Genomic DNA, 27,023 nt, shown 5'->3' with positions numbered 1-27,023 from the left:
CGAGTCCGGCTGGGTCCGGAGAGCGCGAGTCCCGGCGCCGCCGCCCCCCACGGCCAGTACCCACACCCGGCCGTCCGCCCGCGCTGACCCTCGGGGTCCGGGCAGCCACCGATTCCCCGCCACCCTTGCGCGAGGCCGATCCTGCACCCGGAGCCACATACCTGGGCGTCCCGGCTGCCCGCCTCGCGGGCCCCACGATCGCGGCGTCCGGCTCCGCGCCGCTCGCTGGAGACGCCGCCAGCTCCGGTGGCCCGAGTGACTTCCAGGCTGCCCACTTCCAAGCCGCTTCGCGCGAGTCCTCCTGGGAACTGTAGTTTCGCCCTAGCCTGCCGCGAACTGAAAAGAGCCTGGCCCGCGGGGGCTGCCGGGAGCCGTAGGCGCACCGCCGCGCTGCCTCCTAGGAACGGTAGTCCGCTGGTCGCCTTCGTGCAGCTCGTCTCTAGAGCACTTCCGCAGCCCCGAGGGGCGTGAGGGAGGGAGGTGTGTCTCCTGCAGACTCCAGCTCGAGAGCCGCGCTCTTCGCCCCGCCGGGGCGGTTTCTTCTTTTCCCTAGCCCCGTCTACCTCCTCCCTTCATTCGGCGGAACCTCTCCCTCACTCTCTGCCAGGTTCGAGTCACTTACCCCTAGGACGCTAGCCCTGGAGAAACAGGGGAAGCGGAGCAGTGCGCTAGACCCCCAGCGGAGGGGGCGGTGGAGGAGGGCGTTGATGCACGCTCGCGCACGCGCGGTCGCCGGCAGACCCCGGCCTAAATTGCCGCGGGCCCCCGCAGAGAGGATTTTTTTTTTTCTTCGAGCGCGCGCGCGCGCGCGTTCTCGCGCCGGGCGCGCGCCCATGCGCACGCGCGTTCAGACCCCTGGCCTCGGGGAGTCCGCTGGCTGCGGGGTGAGGGCCAACCGTTCTGTGGGCGGAGTCCTCTCGCAGCATCCGCCAGGTAGCTTCTTAGTCTCTTCCCCTAGCTCTAGGAGCTCCTGAGTGCACACGCCGTACCCGTCCCTTGTCGGGAATCCTGTCGCAGGTAACAGGCGCAGCCGATGCTTTGAGACCGAGACGCCCTGCCTTCCCCGCCCCGTGCAGGAGGCCCGAGGGTGAGGGGCCCCAGGTGTAGTCGCCTCTCCCCGGCGTAGGCGGCTCCAGAGCTCTGCCTCCGACGGGAGCCACAAGACCCGGGGGCTGCCTAGGGGCCTTGTTATCTTGCATTTTTTTGTTGATCGCACATTCCTGAGGGTAACTAGTGTTTGTAGAGTACCTACACCTTGGGAAATTTTGTCCAAATTTAATCCACCTGGTGACATAACCAAGCAGCGGAATACCCCGCAACACACACTCCTTTTTTAATGTATATTGCCACTACTCCGTAAGAGTTACCGAGGGAATTGACTGGAATTGCAAGGTCCTCTGGTGGAGAAGCCGGAGTCAATACCCTTTCCGCCTCAGCCTGCCTTCTGGGAAGATGTTCACTAACACTTGAAGCTGGGAAGCATGTTTCTTCCTGGGAGAGCACATTTTTCCACTCATTCAACAAAAATGGATTAAGCACCTATTCCATGTCAGGTTGGGTGATTATGGAGACACAAGAGAAATCCAGACAGACTGGAGTCCTACCTTCAGGGAGCTTTCAGTCCAGTAGGGATATCAGGCCACCACCAGACTACAACAATGTAGAGCAATACTAGCTAAGAGAAATATACCCTGCACTTTGAGCCACCGAGGCAGGAGGATCACTTAAGGCCAGGAGTTGGAGACTGGCCGGGTAACATAGCAAGACCCTATCTCTACTAAAACTGAAAAACTAGCTAGGCGTGGTGGCATGTGGCCATAGTCCCAGCTATTCAAGAGGCTGAGTATCGCTTAAGCCCAGGAGTTTGAGACTGCAGTGAACCATGACTGCACCACCGCCCTCCAGCTTGGGCGACAAAGCAAAACCCTGTCTCTTTAAAAAAAGAAAAAAAATTATATATGTGTGTGTTTTTATGTGTAATGCAAGCCACATATGCAATTTTAACTTTTACATAAACAGGTAAAATTCATTTTATCATTATTATTTACTTACTTTTTTTTTCTTGCTATGTTGCCCAGGCTGGTATTGAACTCCTGGCCTTAAGACATCTTCCTACCTCAGCCTGCCAAAGTGCTGGGATTATAGGCGTGAGCCATCTCACCCAGCTATGAAATTAATTTTAATATTTTATTTTACCCAAATATATCCAAAATATTATTCCAAGTTAGGTTAATGCAAAAATGTTTTCATTGCTTCAGTTCTATATATTTTTTTTTGAGACAGAGTCCCACTCTGTCACCAGGCTGGAGTGCAGTGACGCCACCTCGGCTCCCTGCAACCTCCGACTCCCTGGTTCAAGTGATTCTCCTGCCTCAGCCTCCCGAGTAGCTGGGATTACAGGCACGTGCCATCACACCCAGCTAATTTTTGTATTTTTAGTAGAGACTGGGTTTCACCATGTTAGCCAGGATGGTCTCGATCTCCGGACGTGATCCGCCAGCCTCGGCCTCCCAAAGTGCTGGGATTACAGGCGTGAGCCACCATGCCTGGCCTCAGTTCTACAATTTAAGTTAATTAAAATCAAATAAAATTAAAATGTTATGAGGCACTAACAAAGATACTCATTTGCGGCATTAGCTGCAGTAGCAAAAGGTTGGAAACTACCGAATGTCCATTAATAGAAATTTTGATAAATAAATGATAGTTCAGCCACACGGTGGAATACCCTGCAGCTAGTAACTGTTGGGAAACGAAACAGAGTTATATCTATTAATATGAATTAATCTTAAAGGTATATTAACAGAAAAAAAGGTGAATAACAGTGTATATAGTATATTATCACTTGCATAAGAAAAATATTTTTGGCCGGGCACAGTGGCTCACGCCTGTAATCCCAGCACTTTGGGAGGCCAAGGCGGGTGGATCATGAGATCAGGAGATTGAGACCATCTTGGCTAACATGGTGAAACCCCGTCTCTACTAAAAAATAGAAAAAATTAGCTGGGCATGATGGCGGGCACCTGTAGTCCCAGCTACTCGGGAGGCTGAGGCAGGAGAATGGCATGAAACTGGGAGGCGGAGCTTGCAGTGAACTAAGATGGCGCCAGTGCACTCCAGCCTGGGCAACAGAGCAAGACTCCGTCTCGGAAAAAAAAAAAAAATTTATATATATATGCTTGTGTATGTACAGAACACCTTTAGAAACACACAAGAAAGGCCAGGCGCAGTGGCTCAGGCCTGTAATCCCAGCACTTTGGGAGGTGGGCGGATCACTTGAGGTCAGGAGTTTGAGACCAGCCTGGCCAAAATGGCGAAACCACATCTCTGCTAAAAATACAAAAAATTCGCTGGGTGTGGTGGCGCACGCCTGTAATCCCAGCTACTAGGGAGGCTGAGGCTCAAGAATCACTTGAACTCAAGAGGCAGAAGTTGCAGTGAGCCAAGATCACGCCACTGCACTCCAGCCTGGGCGACAGACAGAGACTCCATCTCACACACACAAAAAAAAGCGCACACACACACACACACATACACGAAAGACACAACCAGAGTTACTTCTGGGAAGGGGAAACAGAAGGACAGATGGTCAGGTGTGAAAAGGTGACTTTTTTTCCCTTACCTGCTCCTTAGTACATTTTCAATATTTTACCATGTCCATTTTTAAAAGTTGTTTAATGGCTGGGCGCAGTGGCTCATGCCTGTAATCCCACCACTTTGGGAGGCCAAGGCGGGTGGATCACGAGGTCAGAAGATCGAGACCATCCCGGCTAACATGGTAAAACCCCGTCTCTACTAAAAATACAAAAAATTAGCCAGGCATGGTGGCGGGCGCCTGTAGTCCCAGCTACTCAGGAGGCTGAGGCAGGAAAATGGCGTGAACCTGGGAGGCGGAGCTTGCAGTGAGCCGAGATGGCGCCACTGCACTCTAGCGTGGACGACATAGTGAGACTCCGACTCAAAACAAAACAAAACAAAAAACAAAAAAGTTGTTTAATTACAGGGAGGATAATAGCTAAGTCGTTAGAATAATTGTAAGAATTAAACCAAATTGGCTGGGTGCAGTGGCTGACACCTGTAATCCCAACACTTTGGGAGGCTGAGGCAAGTGGATTCTTTGAGGCCAGGAGTTTGAGACCAGCCTGGGCAACATGGTGAAACCCCATCTCTACAAAAAGTACAAAAATTAGCCAGGTGTGGTAGCACTAGCCTGTAGTCCCAATTACTCAGGAGGCTAAGGCAGGAGGATCACTTGAGCTGGAGTGGTTGAGGCTGCAGTGAACCATGATCATGCCACTGCACTCCAGCCTGGGTGACAGAGTGAGGCCCTGTCTCAAAATAAATAAATAAGAATTAAAAGATATGTAAAATGCCTGGTTACTACTTTACAACGTAATTAATCCTGGATACTGTCGTTACTTCTCAGGGATCCAGGGTAACTCTTCCATCCAACAGAAACTAGCCCACCCTGTTAATGTATGTTTGTCAGCCTGGAAAAATTATTTCTTCCCATTAAGAAAGTTAAATGCATTCCACTCCCAGCCCTAGCTATGCAGCCACCTGAAGGCCAGAGTAACACTCCTAGGCCCTGGGGACAAACTTGGGCTCCTTATGAGTAATGTCATTCAAAGAACCAAGTAAGCCTAGGTTGCCCCTCTGACTTTACAGTCAACTAATTAGGCCCTTCTGATATCAGCTGGACTTTCTGCACCCCTGTGCCCAAATGTGAGACCACCTGCAAGGTTATATAATCCATGCAGGGCCCTGTCTCACAGTGTGGCGCACTCATCACCTTCCTTTTGGGTGGCCAGGTCTCCTCGTTATATGTACTCAAAGCACTTCATACTTTTCCTTCTTAAAACTGAATTTAATTTGCAATTTAATTTGAGAAAATTAAAAGTTGCAGAAAAGTTCTAAAGGATAATATAACCCATCACCTAGAATTTCCCACTGTAATCCATTTTATATCTCTTCGTTGATGACTGTAAGCTCTAGGGAGCAAGAAACCTGCCTGGATCCCCTCACACTCACCTGTAACAGAGCACATTGGAGCCAACAAGTGAGCCAAAGGGAGCCCAGGGGCCTGACCGTGTCGTGGAGTGCAGCGCCCCCTAGAGTCAACTCTCATTAACAAGGCAAAGCTCGTGGGAGGTTTGCCTTTCCTCAGGCCACCACTAACGCTGTACCTTACAGTGGACTGGTGCTAAGAAAAGGAATATAGTTCCAGTGTCAACACCCAGTCATGGACCTGGTTTGTCTCCACAGTCTGCAGGAATAACATTCGTTGGTCCCAAATACCCTTCATGCTAAATTGGCCACAGAGCTTGAATTCTCCCATTAGATTATCTTTGTGTTAAGATATTAAACAATCAGCCGGGCATGGTGGCTCATGCCTGTAATCCCAGCACTTTGGGAGGCTGAGGCAGGCAGATGACCTGAGGTCAGAAGTTCGAGACCAGCCTGGCCAACATGGTAAAACCCCGTCTGTACTAAAAAAAAATACAAAATTAGCTGGGCATGGTGGTGCATGACTATAATCCCAGCTACTCAGGAGGCTGAGGCAGGAGAATTGCTTGAACTCCGGAGGTGGGGGTTGCAGTGAGCCAAGATAGTGCCACAGCACTCCAGCCTGGGTGACAGAGTGAGACTCTGTCTCAAAAAAAGAAAAAAGAAAAAAGAAAAAAAATATATTAAACAAGACTGTTGGGATTAAAGCATCTAGAGCTCACTACAAACTTGCTTTTAAGGACAGGTACTGGGATTAGGGAGTTGAATGTCATCCTCTGAGGCTAACCCAAGGAAACTGGTCTATGGTGTGGGAAAGAGTGGCAAATAAATAAATAAGGAAATAAACATAGAGGGCCAGGTGCAGTATCTCATACCTGTAATCCCAGCACTTTGGGAGGCTGAGGCAGGTGGATCGCTTGAGCCCAGGAGTTCGAGACCACCTAAGCAACATAGGGAGACCCTGTATCTACAAAAACTTTTTTAAAAATTAGCCAGGCATGGGGGTGTGTGCCTGTGGTCCCAGCTACTCAGTAGGCTGAGGCAGGAGGACTGCTTGAGCCCAGGGGTTTGAGGCTGCAGTGAACTGTGACTCTACCACTGCACTCCAGCCTGGGCAACAGAGCAAGACCCTGTCTCAAAAAAAAAAAAAAAACACATAAAATTAAATAAACATAGAGATTTGGGGTTTGAAAGTCCTCCTTCTCACTCATCACCTAGAAATATTCCCCCAAATAGTCCCAACCACTTGCTCTCTGTAGGCCGGTCAAGAGAAGTGGGACCCAGTGGAGCTATCTGGAATATGGGAAGTGATGTTAGTGACCGCATATTTGTTACAAACGACTACTCTCTCAGCAGCTCCGGGGCCGCAAGAAGGGGCCAGTGGGGTAACTCTGAGCTGTGGTTGTTGTTTGGGTTTTTTGGTGTTTTTTGTTTTGTTTTGTTTTTGAGATGGAGTCTCGCCCTAACGCCCAGGCTGGAATGCAGTGCTGCAGTCTTGGCTCACTGCAACTTCCACCTCCTGGGTTCAAAGCAATTCTCTGCCTCAGGCTCTCGAGTAGCTGGGATTACAGGCACCCGCCACCATGCCTGGCTAATTTTTGTGTTTTTAGTAAAGACAGGGTTTTACCATGTTGGCCAAGCTGGTTTTGAACTCCTGACCTCATGATCCACCCACCTCAGCCTCCCAAAGTTCTGGGATTACAGGCGTGAGCCACCGCACCTGGCCTTTTTTTTTAAGACAGGATTTTGCTCTGTCACCCAGGCTGGCATGTAGTGGGGCCATCATAGCTGACTGCAGCCTCAACCTCCTGAGCTCAAGTGATCCTCCCACCTCAGCCTCCCAAATAGCTAGGACCACAAGCACATGCCACCATGCCTGGCTAATTTTTTTTTTTTTTTTGTAGAGACAGGGTCTCACTATGTTGCCCAGGCTAGCCTTGAACTTCTGGCTGCAAGCGAGTGAGCCTCCCACTTTGGCCTGGGGTAACTCCCACAGGGGCCTCCACTGCTGTGCAGGATCTGAAGCAGATCAACTAGAGCCTGAAAGGCATTCAGAATGAGCAGCAAGTGCAGGGTTGAGTGGAACAGAATGGAGACAGCTATCGCAGGAGGGCAGCATGCAGTCTAGGGAGCGTGGAAAGAGACAGGATGGTATGTGCTGCCAGCCAGTCCCAAGTTCCCATTGTGAGTGGATTTGTGGATCGGAGAGCCTTCTTAGCATCAGCCAGCAAAACCTCTTCCTCCTCTGATATAGTAGAAGAATCCTGAACTGTGGATTGGATCTTAGTCTTTTTTTTTTTTTTTGAGATGGAGTCTTGCTCTGTCACCTAGGCTAGAGTGCAATGGCGTGATCTCGGCTCACTGCAACCTCTATCTCCCGTGTTCAAGCGAGTCTCCTGCCTCAGCCTCCCGAGTAGCTGCAGTTACAGGCGCCCACCACCGTGCCCGGCTAATTTTTGTATTTTTAGTAGAGACAGGGTTTCACCATGTTGGCCAGGCTGGTTCTTGAACTCCTGACCTCGTGATCCACCCACCTCGGCCTCTTAAAGTGCTGGGATTACAGGCATGAGCCACTGCACCCGGTGGATCTTAGTCTTGATCTGCCCTTTGTAGATTCAAACACATCCCTTTTTCCTCTTTGAGTTCATGTTCCTCTTTTGTACAATGGAGATAATGATATCTGCCTCTCAGGATTCTTTCCAGAACTAAGGAAATGATTGATGTTGAAAGCTTTTCTGTGGGCTCTCACCCACTGTATGCATGTGAGATGATGATGGTAAGTTTTGCCTGCTGCTTTCCCTCATCCCAAATCCAGTGAGCAAGTCTCTGTGGCAACACAGAGCCTCGGATTAGCCATACCAGAAGGTGTGTTTTGCTGACCTTGCTTCAGGAAGCCCAAGCCAAATGAATTGGGACTCCAACCGTTCTCTAAACCAGTGTTTTTCACATTTTGGTTATTGTTGAAGCAAGGTGCAACGGTTCATGCCTGTAATGTCAGCACTTTGGGAAGCCAAGGCTTTGGGAAGCCGAAGCTTGAGGCCAGGAGTTAGAGACCAGCCTGGACAGCATAGTGACACCCCCTCATCCCTACCCCACCCCCACTCCCATCTCTACAAAAATTGAAACAAAAAAACAAAATAGGCCAGGCGTGGTGGCTCATGCCCGAAATCCCAGCATTTTGGGAGGCCAAGGTAGGAGGATCACTTGTGACCAGGAGCTCAAGGCCAGCCTGGGCAACATAGTGAGACCCTGTCTCTACAAAAACAAAACAAAGAAACAAAAATTAGCCAGGTGTGGTGGCACATGCCTGTAGTCCTAGCATGTGGGAGGCTGAAGTGGGAGGATCACTTGAGCTCCGGAGTTCAAAGCTACAGTGAGCTATGATGGTGCCACTGCACTACAGCCTGGGCAACAGAGCAAAGCCTTGTCTCTTTTTTTCTTTTTTTTTTTTTTTTTTTTGAGACTGAGTCTCACTCTTTCCCAGGCTGGAGTGTAGTGGTACGATCTTGGCTCACTGCAACTTCTGCCTCCTGGGTTCAAGTGATTCTCCTGCCTCAGCCTCCAGGGTAGCTGGGATTACAGGCGCCTGCCACAACGCCCAGCTAATTTTTGTATTTTCAGTAGAGACGGGGTTTCACCATATTAGCCAGGCTAGTCTCGAACTCTTGACCTCAGGTGATCTATCCTCCTCCGCCTCCCAAAGTGCTGGGATTACAGGCGTGAGCCACGGTGCCCAGCCAAAACCCTATCTCTTAAAAACAAAACAACAACAACAACAACTCATTGATGGGCCTTAATCTCAGATTGATGGGCAGCAACAACAATTATTCATTGATGGGCCTTAATCTCAGAATTTCCAATTGAGTAGGTCTGGGGTTGGGCCCAGTAATTTGCATTTCTAACAAGTTCCCACCGTTTCTCTAAACGGATGAAGTTCTACATCTGGCAGGAAAGGTTGGCCTCCGTTGCCCTCTGCTGGCCAGACTATAAATTTAACTGTCCTGTTTCCAGAGCAGCTGAAAAGCACCAAGTATGAGTTGGAAGGAAATAGAGTGGTCACCTGTCTGAGAACTAGGCCAGCCTACAAATAGCAGTCGTAAGTGTCTGTCACTTCAGAGTATGCTTAAAAGGGTTTTCACATAAATGATCCTATTTAATCTTTGCAACAATCCTGTAACATAAGCAACAGTGGCATTTTCATTTTACAAAAGAGGAAAAACTAGCCAGTTGTCCCACCAGTAGTGACAGACTCCCTGACAGAGGGGGTATGTTAAAAGTAATTCACTGTACAACCAGGAAGAGTAGAGGTTTGTCCTCATGAAGGCCAAAGAAAAGGGAACGGGGAAGAGGACAATGAACAGCAGATGTACCTCCCGTAAGAGAGCTACCTGCGGCCGGGCTTGGTGGCTCACGCCTGTAATCCCAGCACTTTGGGAGGCCAAGGTGGGTGGATCACCTGAGGTCAGGAGTTTGACACCAGCCTGGCCAACATGGTGAAACCCCGTCTCTACTAAAAATACAAAATTAGCTGGGTGTGGTGGTGCATACCTGTAATCCCAGCTACTCAGGAGGCTGAGGCAGGAGAATCACTTGAACCCTGGAGGCGGAGGTTACAGTGAACCAAGACTGCGCCATTGCACTCCAGGCTGGGCAAGAGCGAAACTCTGTCTCAAAAAAAAAAAAAAAAAAAAAAAGGAGCTACCTGATTCCACACAGCCAGGGAAGCCTGCAAGGCCAAATGGCTGGATCCTCTCTCCATATGTGCTAGCTGGGGCTGACTCTTAGTCCTGGGTGCCCCGTATCTCTAGTTCCTTTTTCAGGAGGAGATGTCAGTAGAATCACCCAGGGAGTTCATTACAAGTGGAGGTTCCTGGGTCCCACTTCCATGGTTCTGATTCAGTAGGTCTGGGGGGGAGCCCAGGAATATGCATTTTAACACCTACAGGTCGGTGTTGTGGGTCACACCTGTATTCCCAGCACTTTGAGAAGTTAAAGCTGGAACCCAGGAGTTCAAGACCAGCCTGGGCGACAAAGAAAAACCCCATCTCTACAAAAAAAAAGTTTGAAAAGTTAGCCAGGCATGGTGGTGCATGCCTGTGGTCCCAGCTACTTGGAAGGCTGAGGCAGGAGGATCACCTGATTTTTTAATTTTTATTTATTTTTTATTTTTTTGAGATTTTTTATTTTTTTCAGTGGCGTGATCTCGGCTCACTGCAAACTCTGTCTCCTGGGTTCATGCCATTCTCCAGCCTCAGCCTCCCAAGTAGCTGGGACTACAGGCACCCACCACCATGCCCAGCTAATTCTTTGTATTTTTTAGTAGAGACGGGGTTTCACTGTGTTAGCCAGGATGGTCTTGATCGCCTGACCTCGTGATCTGCCCATCTTGGCCTCCCAAAGTGCTAGGACGACAGGCGTGAGCCACTGTGCCCGGATTTATTTTTTTTTTAAACTTACCCCCAGGTGGCTGGGCGCAGTGGCTCACGCCTGTCATCCCAGCACTTTGGGAGGCTGAAGCGGGTGGATCACCTGAGGTCAGGAGTTCAAGACCAGCCTGGCCAACATGGTGAAACCGCATCTCTACTAAAAATACAAAAGTTAGCTGGGCATGGTGGCACGTGCCTGTAACCCCAGCTACTCGGGAGGCTGAGGCAGGAGAATCGCTTGAACCTGGGAGGCAGAGGTTGCATGAGCCAAGATTGGGCCACTGCACTCCAGCCTGGGTGACAGAGCGAGACTCTGTCTCAAAAATAGATAGATAAATGAATAAATAAAATAAAATAAAATAAAATAAAACTTACCCCCAGGAATCCTTGTTCAGGAGGTCCAGGGACCATACTTTGAGAACCCACAGTCTTCACAAAATGCTCTCCGGACACACCACAAAATGTGAAGGACTATTATTTGCCTGTGAGGGTATTCTTTCCCAGCCCCTCTCTCGGTTTCTCTGGTTCTCTCACCCATATATGTTACTGGGTTACGATAGGAACACGCTAAGATTCACTCCCCATTTGCTCTCTCCAAGCCTCAGTTTTGTCATCTATAAAATGAGATAATGCCTACCTTACTGGGCTGTAGAGTGGATGAAATGAGAAGGTATGTCTTCCGCACAGTTCCTGACTTTCAGAAGGTGTTCAATAAACATGAGTTCATTGTTCTTGCTTTCTGATTCCTAGCTCCTCGGAAAATGGCAGTGACTAAGCCAGGCTCTTTTGGATTCCCACAGGTTTTTAAGCAACAGTCCTCAGGAGGGCCAAGGGAGTCTCACAGTGATGTCTTCCCCCAGGCTCATTCCCCTGTGGAAAGATTTAAAACTCCTCCTAAATGACACCATAAATAATAGCAAGGTAATGTATATGTAGGACATAAACATATTATAGGTTGGTTACTACCTGTCTTACAGTCATGAGCATTTCAGAAGAGCCACAGATTGTTCTTGAGAACAGGAAGCAAACAGCGTATACTATAAAGATAGTCACCACCTTAGAAGGAGGTAGGCCATCAATTTCCATGAGTCACAGACTTCTCGCAAGGACATTTTGATAGTGGAAAGTGAACACTCTGGAGGATTGTAAGAGGAACTGACCTTCTGGAAAGAGAGTTTTTCTATTATTTTATTTTATTTATTTTGAGACACAGTCTCATTCTGTCGCCCAGGCTGGAGTGCAGTGGCATGATCTCGGCTCATTGCAACCTCAGCCTCCCAGGTTCAAGCAATCCTCCTGCCTCAGCCTCCCAAGTAGCTGAAACTACAGGCACACGCCACCACGCCCGGCTAATTTTTTGTATTTTTAGTAGAGACAGGGTTTCACCATGTTGCCCAAGCTGGTCATGAACTCCTGAGCTCAGGCAATCTGCCTGCCTCGGCCTCCCAAAGTGCTGGGATCACAGGCATGAGCCACCGCGCCTGGCTGAGAGATTTTTTAAAACAGGGGAGGAGGCACCAGAGAGAACAGTTGCCAAGCTCAGTTTTGCTATGGTTGGCTCTGCATACAAGGATCCCAGGGCCAGGCGTGGTGGCTCATGCCTGTAATGTCAGCACTTTGTGAGGCCAAGGTAGGCAGATCACCTGAGCTCAGGAGTTCAAGACCACACTGGGCAACATGGTGAAATCCCGTCTCTACTAAAAATACAAAGTATTAGCCGGGTGTGGTAGCCCATGCCTGTAGTTTCAGCTACTCGGGAGGCTGAGGCAGGAGAATCACTTGGAATCCGGGAGGCAAAGGTTGCAATGAGCCGAAATCAGGCCACTGCACTGCAGCCTGGGGCCACAGAGCAAGATCCTGTCTCAAAAAAAAAAATACAGGATCCCAGATGCACGTTTCATAGCACATGCTCTATCACCGTGGGATAATATATATATTGTATAAATGCTTGTCCTCTGTCAAATTTAAAGGCCAGATAGGGTGTCCCAAGAGTCTCCCTTAGTGCAGCTTTAAGCTTCAGTAACTTAGAGCTGCACTGACTTTGGGAGACTCCGCTATATTCCATGTGGGTGTAAGGTGATGTACTTGCCTGACTATTCTGTTAAATATTGTGTCTTTTATGGTACATGTACCTTCTAGACACAAGCGAGAATGTTAGAGGGGGCCGGACGCAGTAGCTCATGCCTGTAATCCCAGCACTTTGGGAGGCCGAGGCGGGCGGATCACCTGAGGTCTGGAGTTCGAGACCAGCGTGGCCAACATGGTGAAACTCCATCTCTACTAAAAATACAAAAAATTAGCAGGGCCTGGTGGCATGTGCCTGTAGTCCCAGCTACTTGAGAGGCTGAAGCAGGAGAATCGCTTGAACCTGGGAGGTGGAGGTTGCAGTGAGCTGAGATCACGCTACTGCATTCCAGCCTGGGCAACAGAGCGAGACTCCATCTAAAAAAAAAAAAAAAAAAGAATGTTAGAGAGCAGGCGTGGCTAACTTCATGTTGAAAAGAACATTATTTTTCCCTGTGTTCACACTATAAAATTTGCACACAGAGGCTCTGCAGGTTGTGTTTCCTCATGCATTGAGGGATTTGTTACATGCTTGTGAAGTATAGCTGTGCCACAGGTGATAAGTTATGCACGTGAGAGTGTAACAGGAGTAGGTCCTTTGGGTGGGAGGCATGACTTTGGGAACTGCTCCAACTGTGACTTGTGTGAGAATATATTTAGTGCCTCTGTGCCCTGGCCTCTTAGTTTATGCCACGCCTCTCTCCAGCAACCTTCAGAAGACCCAAAGAATTGCCTAGTTGTGCTGAGCGACCGGTCCCAGGTACTGTTCAAAGAGTCTCGCTATCCTCAAAATATGCCGTGTGTATGCTATTACTTCAGTGATGCCCACTTCTTCGCCTCCCTCTCTTGGGTGACATCAAGCACAAAAGAAATACAAGTAAGACTGCCTTTCTTCCCCTTCTTGGCCCATTCTCCAAGAGCCATGCCCATATAGCTGTTAGCCCAGGTTGACAAAGGAGGATATTCTCCATGAATGAATGTGGTCTGGAACCAGAAATCTCTCCTCATCCTTTCTCCAATTATAGTCCTCATGTTGAGTAGGTTGTATGGCTCCCCCGAAGTAAACCAAGGTTAGGAAAAGGGTCCTAGGGTTCCTGCCTCTACCATATTTCCAATTCCCATCACCAAGGGATAAAATCACTCTAGAGTCCTCCAATTCCTCCTTAACACAAAACATGGGGAAATAAGGGAATATTCTGCCCTACTATCAGCTCTAGGCAGTTTCATCATTTTTTTTTTTTGAGATGGAGTCTCACCCAGGCTGGAGTGCAGTGGTGCAATCTTGGCTCACTGCAGCCTTTGCCTCCTGAATTCAAGCGATTCTCCTGCCTCAGCCTCCTGAGTAGCTGGGATTACAGGCACTGCCACCACACCCAGCTAATTTTTGTATTTTTAGTAGAGATGGGGTTTCACCATGTTGGCCAGGCTGGTCTCGAACTCCTGACCTCAGGTGATCCACCCGCCTTGGCCTCCCAAAGTGCTGGGATTACAGGCATGAACCACCTCACCCGGCCTAGGCAGTTCCCTTCTTATTCTCTTCTAGGCTGTAGTATGGATGAAGAGCAAAACTGAGGACATGGTTGAGAAAAGAACATTCTCCATGACTGAACGATTGCCACCCATCCAGTCCATGGTCCATACAGGTTCCTTTCATATCCTCGTGGTCTACTGTGGTGACCTGATCCTGCGACTCTTTGGGGACCACTTTCGGGCATTCAAACCCCTGGGTAAAGTGCCCTGCCGCTTCAACATCAGCTGCCTCTGCTATGACCCGGAAATGAAGATGCTTCTGTCTGGCATCCTGGGGGCAGTGGTGACCTGGGTCATTGAGCGAGGTGGCACGGGCCTCCAAATAGCCCACATGGTCCCCATGCCAGGTGATGAGCTTGTCCAGGACATCGTGCTGAATGGTCCCAGTGGCTCCCTCCTGGCCCTGTGTGAGACGGTGGTGAGGGTCCTTATGCGCCAGGGCAAGGGCCAGCTGGGAGAGGTAAACAGGTTCATGTCCACCAGCAGCGGCTCCTCCATCACCTGCTGCTTCACCTGTTTTGATCAGGGCTTTCTCTATGCTGGGAACCAAGCTGGGGAAATCCAAGTTTGGAGCCTCCAGCAGGGCCATCCACTCCACAGTTTCCAGGCCCATCAATCAGGAGTGATCTGTATCCGCAGCCGACCAGAGGCCCACACCCTGCTAACAGCTGGTAGTGACAGCCTAATCAAGGAGTGGAACCTGACTTCAGGGAGCCTGCTTCGGCGGCTAGAGCTTGGCGAGGAGCTGTACCGGCTCCAGTTTATTGACAGCATTACTTTCTTCTGCCAAACTGCCCATAGTTTTTCCTTGCGCCGCCTGCCCTGCTTCTACAGCCTCTTCAATGTCTGTGGCTCTGCTCCCCAGCAGTTGCGTCGGGTCTACTGTGGAAATAACTGGTTCCGGATCCTGTGTACCACCGAGGATGGCTTGTTGCGCTTTGTGTCCCCAATAACAGGGGACCTTCTGGTTATCACCTGGCCCTTCTCAATCCTGGACCGGGCTGTGGATTGGGCCTACGACCCAGGTAAAGAGGAGCTCTTTGTAGCAACAGGCAGCTCAGAGGTTCTGGTATTTGACACAACCCGCTGCCCTTGCCCAGCCAAGTATCTCTTAGGCACCTCACCAAATTCTCAGGACTTTGTACAATGCCTGGCTTATGGGCATTTCAACTTGGGGCGGGGTCTAGAGGGACTGATATTCTCTGGGCACCAGAGTGGTGTGATAAGAGTGCTCTCCCAGCACAGCTGTGCTCGATTAGAAAAATTCATGCACTTTGGTGCCGTACTGGCACTCTCCACGCTGTCTGGAGGGATTTTTGGTGGCCAAGGAAACTCTCTGCTCTGTTCCTATGGAATGGATGACTATGTGCACCTGTCAGAAGCTGTGCTTGATGGGGTCAAAGTACAACTGCGGCCTCTCGCCAGCATTCTCAGCAGCTGTCACCTAACACATCTGATACTCTTGCCCAAGTCTGTGGGTGCCATCACAGAGAAAAACTGCCTGCGTCTCTGGAAGTTCCATGATTTTCTGTCCTCTGGGTCACAGAATGGCTTGAAATTCATAGAAACACTGCCTCTGCACCTGTGTGCCATCACATCCTTTGATGTCTGCCTCTCCTTGAGTCTTTTCGTCACAGGTTCTGCCGATGGCTCTGTTCGGATCTGGGACTTCCATGGCAGACTCATAGCCATTCTGGACTCATCACTGCACTTTGGCCCAGTCTGTTTTGCAAATGACCGGGGTGACCTGCTTGTGACTTTTAACCAGAGTCTTTACCTAGTGTCCTGTTTAAAATTGCTTCCCCCAGCCCTGCTGACTCGCCTTTCCTTTATGAGCATATCAGATGAAGTACTGGAAGTCCCTAAGCCTTTCATACCAAGCTTCTTCTTCTCCTTTGAGATGATGTTTGTGCCCAAGTACATCTACCTTGGACGAGCGCAACAGAAATTAGTGGGTCTGGAGAACCTTGTCAACAACCGGGCCATTGCCTTTGACCATTCTGTGCCACATGTGATAGAAGAAGATGAGGAAGGGAGCCCAGTGTTACTGCGTTCCTCCATGCATTATTCTTTGCAGGACATGGAAGATTGGATGCAGGTGAGCAAACGTTACCAACGCCATTGTGTGCTTCCTCCCCAGCTACAACTGACTAGCTGGGATGGACTCAACCCCTATCAGATATTGCGATACTACTTTGGTCATGGGCGGGAATGGCTTTTTGCCCCTGACTGCTATATCCCCAATTCAGTGATTCGTGCCCGTCTTTGGCCAGAGGGCACCCCAATATACCTACAGTGCAACCTGCATGCACCCCAGCGGGAGCTGGAATGGGACAGGTCTCAAGAATTCTTTTTCTGGCACAGCAGGGTAAGAGCTATAAGTAATATAGAATATCCAAAGAAGACGGAGGAGGATGAACACTTCCTAGAAATGAGACTTTCCAAGGATGTAACCTACAGTGTCCTTACAGATGGAGCAAATCGAAGTTGGCTGGGAAGAAAGATGAGTGAAATAACCATTAATAGCATGATTGAGACAATGCTGAATATTATGGTCCATGCTTCCTTGCTGAAGTACCAGTGCTGTGTTGGTGCACTGGGGCAAATCTTTGCCTCTTACCAGGTGTCTCCAGCCCTACGCTCTGAGACAGCCCGTCGGCTACTGGATGATACAACCAATTCCAACCCGCTGATCCGAGAACTAGCTTGGGAAGGGCTGAAGCGTCTAGGAATGATTACTCATCTTTTTGCCATGCCTCTGGCTCAAGGATTAATGGACAAGGATGAAAGAGTGAGGATCAAGACCCTAAGCCTCATGGCTGAGATTGGAATCCGCTCTAGGACCTCACTCTTACAGCTGATCCAGAAACAAGAGACTTTTCGGGAGATGCAGTAAGTTTGTGCTTCCCTCAATTCTTCACCCCATTCCCCATTATCCCCCTCCTTTCCTTTGCTATTTCTTCATCCCTGTTCATTAATTCTCCCTGATGTTTCTTCTTTCTCATAGCCTTTGCTCACTTCTAGATGACTAACCTTGACAATCCCCTGACTGTTCACTCCTCTTCCTCCTCCTCTTCCTTTTTTTGAGACAGGGTCTTACTCTGTTGCCCAGGCTGGAGTGTAGTGGCGCAATCTTGGCTCACTACAACCTGTGCTTCCCAGGCTCAAGCAATCCTCTTGCCGTAGCCTTCTGAGTAGCTGGGGCTACAAGCATGCACCACCACACTGCCTAATTGTTTGTAGAGACAGAGTCTCACTATATTGCCCAGGCTGGTCTTGAACTCCTGGGCTCAAGAAATCTTCCTGCCACCTTGGCCTCCCAAAGTGCTAGGAGTACAGGCATGAGCCACCATACCTGGCCTGCTCACCCCTTTCTCCATTGCTTTTCCTATGTGTCCGCTACCTCTTCAAGTTCCATTTTCATCCTTTTCTCCTGCTTCTACAGCCTCCAATACAGATCACTCCATTCATTGCCATCTTGGCTTCCTAGATAGTTTCTTTTGTCTCAGCCATTATTTTCCTCTGCATATGCCATCTCTCTTGGCCACTTTGCCAAGCCTCCTGCCTGTTCCACAACCGTTTTTTGCTTCCCATTCTCCCTTTTGTTCCTGACTCAGCATAGTCCTTCTTCTCCTTTGACTTTTATAGGCAGCAGATGATCGGGGAGGAACCCCTGGACCATCTGCTGGGGATGCGGGCCACGGATCTCCAAATCATTTCCACTCAAGTGGAGCAGAGATTGAATGAAAACCTGACCCTGTCACATAGAGATGAAAAGCCAGCTTTTTCTTTAGATGTCTCAAAGACTTCTGAACTTAAATCCTCCCTGACACCTCCTACAGTTTCTGAAGAATCTGAAGTGGCCATCAAGCCCAGCAAAGGCCAAAGACGAGGCCGAGCAAGGGTCAAAAAGCATAGTATGTAAGGGGTAATCTGGTCTGTGCCTCAAGGTCCCCAAGAGGCAGGGTAGTTAGAGTTAAAGTGGATCAAGAGATACTAGGTGGGCTGGCGGGACATGATGGCTTATGCCTGTAATTCCAGCAGACGCTGAGGTGGGCGGATCACTTGAGGTCGGGAGCTCGAGACCAGCCCGGCCAACATGGTGAAACCCCGTCTCTACTAAAAATACAAAAATTAGCCAGGCATGATGGTGGGTGCCTGTAATCCCAGCTATTTGGGAGGCTGAGGTGGGAGAATCACTTGAACCCAGGAGGTGGAGGTTGCAGTGAGCCGAGATGGTGCCACTGCACTCCAGCCTGGGTGACAGAGTGAAACTCCATCTCAAAAAAAAAAAAAAAAAAGAGATACCAGGTGGGAAGAGAGATAAGTGGAAAGATCTCATCATAGAAAAGACATTCTCGGGTGAGGGACTAAGGGAGGGCTAGCATTAGGAGAAACACCTAATGTAGATGGTGGGTTGATGGGTGCAGCAAATCACCATGGCACCTGTATACCTATGTAACAAACCTGCACGTTTTGCACATGTATCCCAGAACTTAAAGTATAATTTTTTAAAAAAGTGTATAGATAAGGAAATTATAGTGTATTCATAAACTGAAATACTACTGTGATAAAAAAGAGTGATACATGCAACAACGTGGAAGAATCTCAAAAACTGTTGAAAGAAAGCAGACACAAAAGAGCACATTTTTTTTTTTTTGAGACAGAGTCTCACTCTGTCGCCAGGCTGGAGTGCAGTGGCGTGGTCTCGGCTCACTGCAACCTCCGCCTCCTGGGTTCAAGCAATTCTCTGCCCCAGTCTCCAAAGTAGCTGGGATTACAGGCATCCGCCACCACTCCCAGCTAATTTTTTGTATTTTTAGTAGAGACGGGGTTTCACCCTGTTAGCCAGGATGGTCTCGATCTCCTGACCTCGTGATCTGCCCATCTCGGCCTCCCAAAGTGCGGGGATTACAGGCGTGAGCCACCGCGCCTGGCCTAAGAGCACATTTTTTAATGATTCTATTTATTTGGAATCCTAAAAAAGGCAAATGAATCTACAGTCACAGAAAGCAGATCAGTGGTTGCCTAGGGCCAGGGATTAAGGGTAGATAGATGTTGACTAGGACACTATATAGGAGGGAATTTAGGGGGATAATAGAAATGCCTTATATCCTGATTGTGATTGCAGTAGTTACAAAAGTGTATACATTTTTCAAACTCATCAAACTGTTTGCTTAAAATGGGTATATCCTGTGTAAATTATACCTCAATAAAATTGATTTTTATGAAAGCAATGAAAAAAAAGACTTTCTAAGGAAGGATCCACTCAAACTCAGGAAGACTCTAAGGCCTAGCTCTCTAGAATTTGGCAGGAGTAGGGGGCTAGGAATAAAGCAAAGAGAATGCTTTTTTTTTTTTTTTTTTAAGGCCTCAGTTCTCTCTGTTGCTCCTTCTTTTATGACAGTTCTTCTTAGCTTACACCTAATATTGGGAAGGGTTTCATTTAGCTTCCCATACTTTGCTTACCTCCATCTCTCGATTTTTCCTGCAGGCCGAAAATGGTTGCGGGTTCTCAAGAAGACGAAAGAGAGAGACTCTAAACAGATGAGCACAGAGCCAGGCCTCTTAGAGGATGAAAGTGGGACTGAGGCCGCACCAATTGAGATGGAGGAAGCATCCGTCTATTCCAAATGGTCTTCAAGCACCAGTGTAATAAAGCTCTCAAAAGATGTTGATTCTCAAGAGAAAGATATCTCGAAGGATCACATTGCATTGACCCTGAAGAGGCTGCGGAAAATACGTGACAAAAGAGACAAGAAAGCAACAGCTCAGAAACTCAAAAAGAAGCACAAGAAAAAGGGAAAAGAAGCCAAAGTTATAACTGAGGAAACTACACCTCCTGTAATGGAACAGCCAGTTACTAAAAAGGTTAAAATCCAAGGGCGGGGAGCCTCTGGAATATCTGGCCGCAGGTCAACTGCTGGAGATGGCTCATCATGGAGGGACGATCTATGTCGTCTTATGACCCTGAGGATATCTGGTTCCCAAACAAAAATGTCAGAAAATCTAAACGCTGAGCTAGTGACATTTGCTCAGGAGACGCTGGTAGATAGGCACCCCAGCTGGGAACTCTTTCAGGAGATCTGCCCCCTATTGAAGAAAGAAAGTAAGGTTCTGCTTGAGGACCTTGATTGGGATGTAGTCCCGCCAGAGGAGAAACCAGTTTTTATCCAGGAAGGAGCAATTAGAGAGGATATGATACAAGGTGTGACCCAAGAGGTGATCAGACACAAGGAAGTGATGCCAAGGGAAGAAGAACAAGCACAAAAGAAAGCAAGAAACATGCCAGGCTTGGAGGAAACCCAAGTGATTTTGAAAAAGGGCAAGAAAAAGAAAGTTATTTTTTTAGAACCAGGTAATGTAACCAAGGGAAAAGAAATATCAAAGAAAGAAGAGAAGAAAACCTTTCAGAAGTCTCCTAAGCAAGAGAGGAAAGCTGTCCAGAAGGAAAGAAAAGTAGGAAAAATAAAGAGGGAAATGACCAAAGAAGAGAGGGATATAAGTGAGGAAATGGAGGAAATGGCCACACTAGAGGAGAAAGTGGTCAAACAAGAAGGAAAACAGGTTATGATTGAGAGGACACCATCTTGGCAGGACTGGAAAAAGGCCTGGGATGAGTGGAAACAGGTCCATGGTGAGACAAGGAAATCCTGGAAGGCATGGAAGGAAGAATGGGAGAAGAGGCTTCTTCAGGAAGAGGAGAAACTACATCAGGCTGGAGAGAAGCTATCCCCGGAGGAGGAAATGCTTCACGAGGACAAGAAGCTGAAATGGGAGGAGTGGAAACAAGTCTGGGAAAATATGTTATCATCTAAGTCCAAGGAGCAACAGTACAAGGATGAGGAAGAAGTGACTTTGGAGGAAGAAGTGACTTTGGAGGAAGAAGTGTCTCGGGAGGGGGAAGAAAAAGAACAGCAGGTCACGGAAGAGCAGAGACAGATCCAAGAAGAACACAAATGGGCCAGAATACACAGGAAACAAGCCCGAGCTGAAAAAAAGCAAGCCCAAGAAGAGAGGAAATTAGCACAAGAAGAAGAGAAACTTGCACAAGAAGAGAGACAGTTGGCCCAGGAAGAGAGAAAACTGGCCCAGGCATATGTGAAAATAACCCAGGAAGACAGGGAAATGGCCCAGGTAGAGGGTAAGTTTGCCCAGAAAGAGGAAACACTGGCCCAAAGAGGGGAGAAGCTAAGCCAGGAGGCAGAGAAATTGGCCCAGAAAAGGAAGAAACTGGCCAAGAAATGGGAGAAAGTGGCTAGAGAAGAAGAGAAACTAGCAAAGAAAGGAGGGAAACTGGCCGAGGTGAAAAACATATTGGTCCAGAAAGTGGAAGAACTGCCCCAGAGGGAACAAAATCTGGACTGGCAAGAAAAGAAGCTGGCTCAGGAATTGGAGGAACTGGAATGGGACATGGAAGAACTGTCTTGGAAAGAAGAGGAACTGAATCAGGAAGAGGAGAAACTGGTTGAGGAAAAGAAGAAACTGGCTGAGGAAGAGGAGGCATTGGCCTGGCAAAGGGAGAAACTGTCTGAAGAAGAGACAAAATTGGCCCAGGAAGAAGAGTTGCTGATCCAGGAAGAGGAGAAACTGGCCCAGCACAAGGGAAAAATGCCTGAGGAAGAGGAAAGACTGGGACGGAAAAGGGAGCAATTGATTGAGAAAAAGATGAAACTAGCCCAGAAAAGGGAAAGATGGATCAACAGCATGGAAGAACTCACAAAGAATAAGATGATACTGTACCAGAAGGAGAATCTGGCTCAGGAAAAGAAGAATCTGGCCCAGGAGAAGGAAAAATTGGCTCAGAGGAAAGAGAACCTACTCTATAACAAAGAAAGACTCACCCACAGCAGAAAGCAATTAGTGCAAGTAAAGAACAAATTGGGAATGTTCAAGAAGATACTGGCTCAGGTAGAGGAGAAGCTGACACAGGAAAAGGAGACCATGATCAAGAAGAAGGAGAAACTGGCTGAAACAGAGAAAAAATTGGTCCAAGTAAAGGATAGTCTGGCCAAGAAACAGGAGAAATTGGCCCAGGAAAAAATGAAATTAGCTCTGGAGAAGGCAATGGTCCAAGGAAAGAAACGGCTCAGAGGAGAGTTGGATATTGCTAAGGAAGGAAAGGCATTGAACCTGGAAATGAAAAGACTGGCCAAGGAGAAGATGAGACTGGTTGAGGGAAAGGAAACACTGTCTAAGGGAGAGACTCCAGAAACTTCTAGACAAAGGAAAATGACTAAAGTTGAACAAGAACTATTTGAGAGAAAATTGTCACTAGAGGAGAAGATACTGCTACATGAAGACAGGATATTGGCCATGGAGGAAAGCGAAATTGCCAAAGGAAAACTGGAATTTACTAGAGGACAGAGAATATTTGCCCAGGGGCAAAGAAAGTTAGCCAAGGCTTCAAGGAAGTTGATTAAAAAAAAGGAGAGCCTTTCCAAGGAACCAGCAAAACTGAACAAAATCTTAAAGGCACTTCAAAAACTAACCAGGGATGAAAGGAAACTAACACAGGAAGAAATAAAAATGACAAAGATAAAGAGGGCACTCTTTGTTAAGGAGAGCAGATTGAGTATAGAACAGAGTAAGCTGGATATCAAAGAGTGGGATTTTTCTGAAAAACTATCAGAACTGACTAAAGATGAGAAGAAACTGACTCGGAAGCAGAGAAAACTGGCCAAGGAAATGAGAAGAATGATAAACAAAGAAGAAAAAATGACTGAGGAAGAGAGCAAATTGGCCAGAGAGCATTCAGAAGTCATACTGGATGATGAAGAGGAAGGAGGAATAGAAGAAGAAGAGGTAATCCCATTCCTTAAACGAAGGTGGAGAAAGAGGAAAGAGGCCAAGAGAGTTGACAAACCAAAGGAAAAGTTTTCCAGTCAAGTGGATGAAGTGGAAAGTGAAGAGTGTTTTTCTGAAGAAATGGAAAGCCTGTTAGATGAACTAGAAAAGCAAGAGAGTTTGTCTTCTGAGGAGGAGGAAAGGGAGGAGGAGGAGGAAAGGGAGGAGGAGGAGGAAAGGGAGGAGGAGGAGGAAAGGGAGGACGAGGAGGAAAGGGAGGAGGAGGAGGAAAGGGAGGAGGAGGAGGAAGGGGAGGAGAAGCAAGTGGAAAAAGAAGAGGAGGAGGAGAAGAAGAAGAAGAAAAAAAAGGAAAAGAAGAAGGAGGAGGTTCAGGAGAAGGAAGAAGTGTTGGAGGAGAAAGAAGAAATTATGAGTGAGGAAGAGACAGAAAGTTTGAGTGACGAGGAAGAGGAAGAGGAGAGCTGCTCATTGGAAGAAGAGGTGGACAGGGAAAAAGATACCTTAAAAAAAGAAAAACAATTTAAGTTACAAGAACAAAGAAGAAAGAGCCTAAGAGGAAGGGAAAGGGTCCTTTCCATTTTAAGAGGAGTTCCTCATGTCAAAGGCAGGGCTGTAAGACTAGGAGTTCTAAAAAGCCCTTTGAAGAAACTGATGTCAACAGCTCTGGAGATGAAAGAGAAAACACCAGTGCCAGTGCCAGAGAAACAAATATCCTGGGAAGATAAAAAGGCCACAGTAGTTGAAATACCCAGGAAATTCTCAGGGACAATGGATAAAGAAAGAGAAGTGATGGGAAAATATGAACCCATACCTCCACATGTTTTGGGTACAGTTTTGGAGTCCCAAGCACAGGACTTAAAGACCCCATTTATGTCCCACATATTAAGGAGTACGGTGGAAGCTGAGGAACTCCAACACAAACCACTAGGTGCCTGGTGGAAGTGGTTTTTGCAGCATCCACCTCTGATGGGACAGACTGAGGTACAGTTACCTCTCTCCCAAATGCCGGCTAAGGAACAACATGCAGACGTAAGCCTCTCAGATGTAGAGTGGATCCGCCATGTCCTAGAACAAATGGAAGCGGGAGATCAGCTTTCCAGGTATGGTTTCCGTAGACTGTGCCAGCTGCTCAAAGACCTCGCCTCAAAGGGAAACTTAGAATGGCTGCAGCTGGCCAAACTTGAAGCCATCGTGTACCATCACAGACAGGCCCTGGAGTCACAAGGCACAAGGATCTCAAAACCCAGTAGAGAGTCCATGAGTCCAAAATACCTGAAAGTGATTCCTCCTATAAAAGCAAAGGAAAAGGAGAGTGGGCCAAAACCTTTGGCTGTCCCCACACAAAAGTCCCCATTAGCTACCAAGAGGATTCCAGACCCAAGGGCTAAAAATTGGCATCTTCTAGGAGAACCTTACAGAAGTGGGATGGCACAGCGGATATCCATTGCTCACAAGGAGATGGAAATGCAATACTTTTATCCTGCCACTAGAGACATTTTTCGAAGTGCCCATGCCTCTGTGGAAAAACAAACCCTGGCACTGATGTTTCAAAAAGACTTCTGGGATTTTAAGGATAAACGCAGGTTTCCTAAATTGCCCAAGTTAGAGAAGAAGACACGGCCCATTTCTAAAACAAAGGAAGAGTTGCCTTTGTGGGAGACATTTGTGGCACTGTACCATGTTTTGCGGATGCTGCAGCAGCAATATCCAAAAGACAGCACTGCTTGGATGGAACAGTTCTACCAGCTCATGGACCTGTACCAACTTAAGTCCCCCAGAATCCAGAAGCTGCTTCGGGAGCTGCTAATGAGAGAGGAACCTCAACCCCAAGAGATCATCTACGAAGAGGCCCTAAAAGCCACAGAGCTAGTTCCCGGGGAACGGCTGTTCTGCTGCCTGTTTTGTGGCGGTTCTCATACTCCTAGAAGTCCTCAGAAGTTCCAGGGTGTGGTACCCCTCCCGTGGCAGAACTGTGTGCACACCATCCTTCCCATGGGCATTGCCCGGTATGGGATCTTAGAACTTGCCTGGAAGAGCCTGCCTGAAGCTGATCTTCATCTCACCAAGGCACTGACACACACCGTTGCTCCCACTCTATAATTTGGGACTGACTGGAGGTTGGGACTTTTCATTGCCAACTGGAGAAAGGCCTGGTTACCAGGATCTAGACCTTCATCTCTCTCTCTCTCTCTTTTTTTTTGAGACAGTGTTTCACTCTTATTGCCCAGGCTGGAGTGCAATGACACAATCTCAGCTCACCGCAACCTCTGCCTCCCGGGTTCAAGCAAATCTCATGCCTCAGCCTCCCAAGTAGCTGGGATTACAAGCGTGAGCCACCACGCCCGGCCCTAGACCTTCATCTCTAGGCCCACACAGAGGTAGGGCCAGGTCGAAGCCCTTTCCCAGCTCTGGAAATGCAGCTTCTGTATGTGGAATAAAGAGGAGGTTCTTGTTTGCAACAAGCACTTTGATGTGTTCTTTCCCCGCAAACTTTGGTTCCCCAGGAAGGTAGCCAGGGAAACAACTTACTCACGTACTCCTGAGAGAGGGGGAAGCTTCCCAAAAGACAGGGGTGTCCACTGTGTTGATGTATTGAGGCAGACGAGTCTGTCCTTGTCCTCTTCATTCCTTCCCACCATCCTCCCCAAGCATACTCTAAGAAGGAAAGTACCAGACACAAAAACTAATGTACATTTGGCATGAATTTGAGAGGTATTGATATAGTGGAAAAAGAATGGGCTTTAGAATCAGAAGATGCAATATTTTGTCCCTTAGTATTTGTCCCTAATGTATATTTGGCATGAATTTGAGAGGTATTGATATAGTGGAAAGAGAATGGGCTTTAGAATCAGAAGATGCAACATTCTGTCCCTTAGTATTTGGGGGCCTACAGTGGGGCTGACTCTATTTTTCTGATTGTAGTTCTGTATGCTGATGACTTGAGTTCCAGATAGCAGGAATGGTGGATGTTGAGGAGATTCTCAGAGTAAAGGAATAATCTTCAAGTTTTAGCCAGTACCACCTCCACCTGGTGACTTCATCACTGGATGGCACTAAGGGGTGAGGCCATCTGAAGTTAAAGCAAAAAAAAAAAAAAAAAAAGAGTTTAGGCTAGGCATGGTGACTGACAACTGTAATCGCAGCACTTTGGGAGGCCAAGGTGGGAGGATCATTTGAGCCCAGGAGTTTGAGACCAGCCTGGGCAACATGGTGAAACCCCATCTCTATAAAATTTTCTTTTTTTTGGCGGGGGGGTGGTTGGACTCTCATTCTGTCGCCCAGGCTGGAGTGCAGGGGAGCACAATCTTGGCTCACTGCAACCTCCATCTCTCAGTTCAAGCAATTCTCCTGCCTCAGCCTCCTGAGTAGCTGGGATTACAGGCGCGTGCCACCATGCCCGGCTAATTTTTGTGTTTTCAGTAGAGACAGGGGTTTCACCATGTTGGTCAGGCTGGTCTCTAACTCCTGACTTTGTGATCCACCCACCTCGGCCTCCCAGGGTGCCAGGATTACAGGTATGAGCCACTGTGCCTGGCCTGTTTTTTAATTAGCTAGGCGCAGTGATGTGTGCCTGCTGTAGTCCCAGCTACTCAGGAGGCTGAAGTGGGAAGATCACTTGAGCCTGGGAGGTTGAAACTGCAGTGAGCCATGGTTGTGCCACTGCACTCCAGCCTGGGCAAGAACAAGACCCTGTCTCAAAAAAACAAACAAACAAACAAACAAACAAAAAGGAGGTAAGCTGATGTCCCTATGTCTTTCACTCCCTTTACTACTATCCAGACATGGAATTTGGGTAGGGTGATAGAATAAGAATTTGGAAAACTAGGTGTAGGCTCAATTAGGCCCCCCCAATTACTTACGGACTTATGAACCTTCCTTCTAGCAATTAAGGAGACAAGAGTTAAAGCAAAAGGAGTAGGCTGGGTGCGGTGGCTCACGCCTGTAATCCCAGCACTTTGGGAGGTTGAAGTGGGTGGATCACTTGAGGCCAGGAGTTCAGGACCAGCCTGACCATCATGGTGAAAACCCGTCTCTTACAAAAATACAAAAAACTTAGTTGGGCATGGCGGTATGTGTCTGTAATCCCAGCTACTCAGGAGGCTGAGGCAGAGGAATTGCTTGAACCCAGGAGGCAGAGGTTGCGGTGAGCCGAGATCATGCCACTGCACTCCAACCTGGGTGACAGAGCGA

The 27,023-nt window shown here is 48.1% G+C and overlaps 2 protein-coding genes and 1 long non-coding RNA gene across 7 annotated transcripts in view; 1 reads left to right on the top strand and 2 right to left on the bottom strand.

Annotated features, from left to right (window-relative positions):
- SIPA1L3 (signal induced proliferation associated 1 like 3) overlaps window positions 1-2,074 on the bottom strand; it is a 299,853-nt gene extending 297,779 nt beyond the window's left edge. For all 4 annotated transcript variants that reach the window (XM_054540313.2, XM_024237020.3, XM_063720074.1 and 1 more), the window contains exon 1: window positions 162-2,074. The gene's annotated coding sequence lies outside the window, so the exon portion shown is untranslated. The remainder of the gene's footprint in view (window positions 1-161) is intronic.
- Window positions 863-25,294, top strand: LOC100458318 (WD repeat-containing protein 87). 2 transcript variants are annotated; one of them, XM_054540309.2, is made up of 6 exons: window positions 863-1,017; window positions 11,231-11,351; window positions 13,201-13,371; window positions 14,038-16,916; window positions 17,673-17,941; window positions 19,519-25,294. In XM_054540309.2, the coding sequence occupies exons 2-6, from the start codon at window positions 11,277-11,279 to the stop codon at window positions 24,930-24,932; spliced, it is 8,808 nt and encodes a 2,935-aa protein (XP_054396284.2). In that variant the 5' UTR covers window positions 863-1,017; window positions 11,231-11,276; the 3' UTR covers window positions 24,933-25,294. The 2 variants fall into 2 exon arrangements, with proteins under 2 accessions (XP_054396284.2, XP_054396285.2); XM_054540310.2 differs by lacking the exon at window positions 13,201-13,371 and having other exon boundaries at window positions 872-1,017.
- LOC134760713 (uncharacterized) overlaps window positions 24,956-27,023 on the bottom strand; it is a 102,190-nt gene continuing 100,122 nt past the window's right edge. Inside the window, exons 7-8 of the long non-coding RNA XR_010138620.1 lie at window positions 25,362-25,487; window positions 24,956-25,255 (exon numbers count right to left, since the gene is read on the bottom strand). This is a non-coding gene — a long non-coding RNA (uncharacterized LOC134760713). The remainder of the gene's footprint in view (window positions 25,256-25,361; window positions 25,488-27,023) is intronic.

The sequence above is a fragment of the Pongo abelii genome, chromosome 20 (assembly GCF_028885655.2).
Source record: "Pongo abelii isolate AG06213 chromosome 20, NHGRI_mPonAbe1-v2.0_pri, whole genome shotgun sequence".
In the NCBI taxonomy this organism is placed as follows: Eukaryota; Metazoa; Chordata; class Mammalia; order Primates; family Hominidae; genus Pongo; species Pongo abelii.
The sequence above is the reverse complement of the archived record's forward strand: the minus strand, read 5'-3'. Positions and strand labels throughout refer to the sequence as shown.

Excerpts from the sequence above, each read along its gene's own strand:
- LOC100458318 (XM_054540309.2), top strand. The coding sequence starts at position 11,277 with ATGTCTTCCCCCAGGCTCATTCCCCTGTGGAAAGATTTAAAACTCCTC. Across the intron at positions 13,372-14,037 it reads CAAGCACAAAAGAAATACAA|GCTGTAGTATGGATGAAGAG; the intron begins GTAAGACTGCCT and ends ATTCTCTTCTAG. Across the intron at positions 17,942-19,518 it reads AGCAAGGGTCAAAAAGCATA|GCCGAAAATGGTTGCGGGTT; the intron begins GTATGTAAGGGG and ends TTTTTCCTGCAG.